Source organism: Vipera berus (assembly GCF_964194415.1).
Source record: "Vipera berus genome assembly, chromosome: W".
Taxonomy (NCBI): Eukaryota; Metazoa; Chordata; class Lepidosauria; order Squamata; family Viperidae; genus Vipera; species Vipera berus.
In genome coordinates, this window is record NC_138210.1 from 69,349,359 (window position 1) to 69,355,447 (window position 6,089).

At 41.6% G+C, this 6,089-nt stretch overlaps 1 protein-coding gene across 1 annotated transcript; it reads right to left on the reverse strand.

Moving 5' to 3' along the window:
• On the reverse strand, positions 1–4,523 carry LOC308676057 (dolichyl-diphosphooligosaccharide--protein glycosyltransferase subunit DAD1). Its single transcript, XM_081341765.1, has 3 exons — positions 4,220–4,523; positions 1,965–2,103; positions 1–133 (listed from the first exon to the last, which is right to left on the reverse strand). The coding sequence occupies exons 1-2, from the start codon at positions 4,461–4,463 to the stop codon at positions 1,973–1,975; spliced, it is 375 nt and encodes a 124-aa protein (XP_081197891.1). The 5' UTR covers positions 4,464–4,523; the 3' UTR covers positions 1–133; positions 1,965–1,972.
• Positions 4,524–6,089: the final 1,566 nt, after the last annotated feature.

The following is a 6,089-nucleotide window of genomic DNA, read 5'->3' on the forward strand; positions in this document are numbered from 1 at the left end:
TAACAAAAGTGAATTTATTGAGACATAAAAGGCAACAGCCAATTCCTTCAATCATTTTGATCCTCCAAACTGGAGTCTGGGATGTTGTCCAATAGGGGCCAGTCTTCAGCAAAAAGGAGAACTCCAGGACAGTCTACAAGAGAAAATGAAGGTACAATTGCTTTTAAAGAGTGGGTATATTGTTTGCTGTAGCAACACTACTTCTGTGCATGTGTTGCAAATTCAACCACATATTAATCTTCCTAGGCTCATGGTCATGCAATGTATCCACTCTCCTTATCTCTAGACTACATATAGAAAATTTTGGAGCTTGCCACTCACAGCCATCAACCTCAAATTCCACGCTTTATATGAAAGCAGTGACTGACACCATCAATTCAATGTGCTGGACTTTAGTTTGGAAATGCCACACAAGGCACGAACTCATAGTATGTCCCACATAAGGTCAGATGCATTATTTGCTTGAGGATAAGTAACAGATTAAGACAAATTAAGAGGAGCAAACTTAATCACAATCTCTGTGTGCTAATTACATGTACTAATATTATAGCCAGCATCAATCTTATTAGAGATCTATCTATCTATCTATCTATCTATCTATCTATCTATCTATCTATCTATCTATCTATCTATCTATCTATCTATCTATCTATCTATCTATCTATCTATCTATCATTGCTCTGCTGAGATGGGTAGCATATAACCTTGGTAAATAAAAATGTCTGCCTGTCTATCCATCCATCTCAGAAAACAGTAACTGACAATCCAAACATGTGACATATCTGTTATTACTCAATCAACTACCTTCATTCTGCTGATCCCCTACTGTGGGCCCAAGCCAACTGGCACACAGGTACAAGGTTATTTGCGACATGCCAACATTGTTTCTCAGCCCTGATAAGATATATGAACTTCAAGTCTCAGAATTCCATAGTCAGTCATGGGGAAATGTTGAAATCCACACAACTTAAATTTGCTAAGGTTGAGAAGCACTAAACAACATTCTCTGCCAATGAAGCTGAGATCAATGTTTCATGTAGCCATTGCCTGTGGTGACAGCCCCTTGTTTGGAGGGTAGCTTCCAACTGGATGATTTTAGAACTTCTAGTATCAGCATGCAGATCTAAATTTGGGGGAGGACTAATAGGCTCCCAGGGAATGTGATAAAAGACAAAATATATGGAAAGTGTTTAAAGAGTATTATTCTGCATGGTGTCTGTGGTACAGAGAATACTTCAACTAAAATACACCATTTAAAAATAACATGAACACTAAAATATGGGGCACAGAAAAACATGTGTTGTTGGTGGTCTTGACTCCACCATGACCACCCAGCATCTGAAATCTCATTTTAAAAAGCTACTGATAATTAAAGAGCATATGAAATGCTATTAACAGTGTCTCCTACTCAAGGTTGACTCAGCCTTCCATCCTTCCGAGGTAGGTAAAATGAGGACCCAGATTGTTGGGGGCAATTAAGCTGACTTTGTAATAATGCCGCTTGGGGTGTGTGTGAAAGCCCTAATAAGCAGGCATATACATAGGATGAAGGCTACTGCTAAGCTTGTAAGCCGCCCTGAGTCTTCGGAGAAGGGCGGGATATAAATGGAATTAAAATAAAAATTTAAAAAAAATTAACAGTGTCTCCTACAAAATTTTCAGCTGGAACTGATCTAAGCATGACATTTTTGCAAAATGTCCTTCCTTCAGCACAAAACTGCCAGTTCAAACATGAGATGGGTTGTTTATTTGAGGGGTGGGTGGGAAGTAGAGAACTGGTGGCAGTTGCTCTCCATTCAAAACACTTCCAGGTTACTCTGTGCGGCAGGTTTCCCACTTTTAAGAGAGCAACGATTTGCTACCCCAAAAGGGACATTTCACAAAATTGCCTCCTAAAACATTTTTGTAGCCTCTTATTTTCTTCTGAAAATTATCCCCCCCCCATGCCAAAAAGGTGTACAGACCTCCTTCATCAGCCTACAAAATTGACGACCACGAGATGTAGGATTGTACTAGCAAAGAGAAAGTCTGCAAAGGCCCGTTCTGGTGAGATTCCTTGAAATTCTCCCTTGTTCTGTGGGTTGATTTGAATCCTCAAGCAAACTAAAGAAGAAGAAAAAAAAAAGGGAGGAAAAACACGCTGTTTTAATGGAACACTGGAGGAAAAATATCACAAGAGGAATTGTAAGAAAAAGAACCTATTGTTTTTACAAAATCTGTAAGAAGACATGCTAGCCTGTGAAGAAAATACATTGTATATATTTCTAATCTTATGAGCTTGGCCGAAGTTTGGAAACTGTATGTAGGAGCTAGGATCGGAGGCCTTGCTATGCTAAAAAACCGGTCTTAACCAGAATTTGCTGATATGATAGTTACTCCAGAGATAACGCCTAGGGCAGGGGTCTTCAAACCTGGCCCTTTTATGACTTGTGGACTTCAACTCCCAGAATTCCTCCAGGCATACTGGCTGAGGAATTCTGGGAGTTGAAGTCCACAAGTCATAAAAGGGCCAGGTTTGAAGACCCCTGTCCTAGGAACTAATAGCCATAAAAGGTAATTTCAAATAAGGGCAGGGGGCAAGAGAATTTGAGGAATGGGAGATGTAACTAGAGGCGGGGAATAATGTATGCACTTTAGGCATTTTAGACAGGTTGTAACGGCCTGACTAGTAAGCCAATGAGCAAAAAGGTGGGAGATAAATTTGCAATGGCAATAGGGAATATAAAGAATATTAATGATTTAAGTTGTGTCCACTGCACTTGCATTTACGTGATACACCCTCTTTGCAAAGTAGTACAAATAAATTACCACTGTTTTCTCTTGGAAGTTTTGGCTGGGGATTGATTCTTTAAACTAGACAACGAATCCCACAGAATGAATGAGAAATGCGACCCCCGAGCAAGCTGATGTTGAACTTAATTACGGCAGCGAGACTTTTAGTAGCGCAATATTGGAAGAAGGAAGAACTGCCGACTATAGAAGAATGGACTTTAAAAGTTTCCAATCTGGCGGAAATGGCAAAGATCTCAGCGTACTTGAAAGACCAGTCGCAGCAGAGATATATTGTGGAGTGGAGAAGATGGATTGATTATATTCAGAATAAATATGGGACTAAAAAGTTTCATCTAGCATTTGAATAAGTATTGATGTGATATTTAAATTGCTTGTAGTTATTTTATAAGAGTTAAAGTGCGATAGATTTAATATTTTATTGTTGTTTGCATAAGGTAGACTATGATTGCTTGTATTTTTATACCCTGTATTGAGCTCTGGGAAGTCGGGGAGGGGGGAGGGGGAAGGGAGGGAGGTGTTGGGGAGGGTTGGGGAGAGGGGAGGGGGTTGGGAGGGGTTTTGTCTTTTTTTAAAAAAATGTATTGTAAAACTTTTCAATAAAAAAAAAAGAGAAACGGTATCATTTCTCATTCATAACCTTAAATTGGCTTTAGCATTGCAAGAATGCAATGCTAAAGCCAATGCAATCTGCAAGAAAGATACAGTAACCAATCTAATAAGGACTTTATGTCATATCATGATACAAATGTAATTGCACCGTGCAGGTTGCCCTCGACTTAAGACCATTCATTCAAAGTTACAAAAAATGATTTGGGAGTGGATTTTCACACAACTGTTGCAGCATCCTTATCACGACCCGATCAAAATTCAGGTGCTTGGCAACTGGCATATATTTATGACATTTGTAGAGTCCCATGGTCATGCGATCACCATTTGTAACCGAGCCAGGTCCCAATAAGCAAAAATCAATGGGGGAAGCTAGATTCGCTTAATGACAAAAAATGATTCACTTAACAATTGCGGCAAGAAAGGTCACATAAATGGGGACAAAGCTCACTTAACGAACGTCTTGTTTAGCAACAGCAAATTTTGGGCTAATTGCGGTCTTAAGTCGAGGACTACCTGCACTCCCAAGTATTTTGAAGTCTTTGTATGTATTCATATTTCAAATTAAAATATCTCGAGGTTCCCAAATACAGCTCCTGCTATTGCCATGGCAACCACAAAATCCCGCCCCCTCATGCAGCCTCCTTTTGGAGGTTGCCACGGCGACATAAAGATACCAGCCCCCAAGGCCCCAATGTAGGGCGAGGCGGGGGGTTCGCAGTTACTATGGCAACGTCAGAGCTCAAAGGGTTGCCATGGGGACAGCCGCGCCTGCGCAAAACACAGCGGCCCTCCCCGAGAGGGCTAGAAAGCGCCTCACCGCCCAGGATGAAGCTTCCCACGGCCGAGATGAAGCCCGAGAGGAAGGAGTTGAAGGGGAAGGTGCCGACGCCGAGGCAGTAGCCGAATTGCAAGGCCCCCGTTAGCATGACGTAGAGCAGATAGGCGTCCAGCACCTTCAGGCGGCTCGGCGTCCCGCTGCTGTACTCGGCCAGGAAGCGCCGCACCACAGAGGTCACCGAGCTCGCCCCGGAGCCGGACGACCCAGAAGCCGAACCAGACATAGCGACGGCAGATACGCTGCCCAGATTTCGTTTGCTTGAGTGGCCGGAAGCGAGCTAAAGCTTCCGGGGGGTCGCTATGGGACACGCGCATGCGTAGCATAGAAGCCGCGGCTCTTCCTAACGTCAAACACAGTGTGGGCAAGACTGGTGCGCGTGCGTAATACGTCAACCTTTGACCGTTGACGCATGCGTTGGCATAGTCTGTTGAGCCGAGAAACGGCGTTGGCTAGGAATCGCTTTCTACGCATGCGTGGTACAGTCATCATTGCGCGTGCGCTTTTGGTTCTGTCCCTGGAGCAGCAATGAATGAATGAAATTATGCTCGGTGCGTGCTTTAAAAGAAGTTAAAAAGCAACATTTTCGTGCATTTGAAGACTTTAATCTCCAGCTAAAAGGGTGTGGGGGGGTCAATTTTTCCAGAAGTTATAGTGTAAAAATATGTGTAAAAATATTTTTTTTAAAAAAAACCATTGGCAATATACTTTATAAAAGCATGAAGTAGCATTAACTACGTGTTTACGGAAATTCTCATGGGTGTTCATCCCAAAAATGCATCGCTAAATGTTTATGGAGATTCTCAAGTCATCCAGCTCATGGTTGTCCCCAGAACTGAAGAAGCTTCTTATTTATTTATTTTATTTTTGGGACTTATATGCCGCCCTATCTCCCGAAGGACCTAGGGCAGCTAACAACAATAAAATAATAATAATAATAATAATAATAATAATAATAATAATAATAATAATAATAATAATAATAATAATAATAATAATAATAATAATAAACCTTTATTGTCAAAGTACAACATGTGTACATTGAGATTAGCTGAGCCTCCCCCCCCTGCTCTCTCCCCCCAACACACAGTGACAACAAACCCTCCATCCTACCACACCATGTGAACCAAATACAGCCATACAAAAGTTAAAAAGAATTAAATTAACAGCCCCAATAAAATAAATTAAAAATTTATTTATTTATTTTATTTTAATTCCATTTATATCCCGCCCTTCTCCGAAGACTCAGGGCGGCTTACAAGCTTAGCAGTAGCCTTCATTCTATGTATATGCCTGCTTATTAGGGCTTTCACACACACCCCAAGCGGCATTATTACAAAGTCAGTTTAATTTAGATGAGAAGCGAAACGTCTTCAAAGGGAAAAAAAAGTCCAGTTGTCTCCTGGAAAAAAAAAGCACCTAGGGACAAAGATGACCTGGCTAACTTGAGAATCTCCCATCGACACTAAGCCTGCCTCTCGCACACACATAAAGATCGAGCCCAGGAGTAGGTAAACCTCGGCTCTTTTATGACTCTTGGACTTCAACTCCCAGAATTCCTCCAGGCATACTGGCTGAGGAATTCTGGGAGTTGAAGTCCACAAGTCATAAAAGGGCCAGGTTTGAAGACCCCCTGCCCTAGGAACTAATAGCCATAAAAGGTAATTTCAAATAAGGGCAGGGGGCAAGAGAATTTGAGGAATGGAAGATGTAACTAGAGGCGGGGGAATAATGCACGCACTTTAGGCACTTCAGACAGGTTGTAACAGCCTGATTACTAAGCCAACGAGCAAAAAGGTGGGAGATAAATTTGCAACGGCAATAGGGAATATAAAGAATATTAATGATTTAA

Coding starts and splice junctions, on each gene's coding strand:
- LOC308676057 (XM_081341765.1), bottom strand. CDS start 4,463: ATGTCTGGTTCGGCTTCTGGGTCGTCCGGCTCCGGGGCGAGCTCGGTG. Junction 2,104..4,219: donor GGGAAGCTTCATCCTGGGCG/GTGAGGCGCTTT, acceptor CTTCTTCTTTAG/TTTGCTTGAGGATTCAAATC.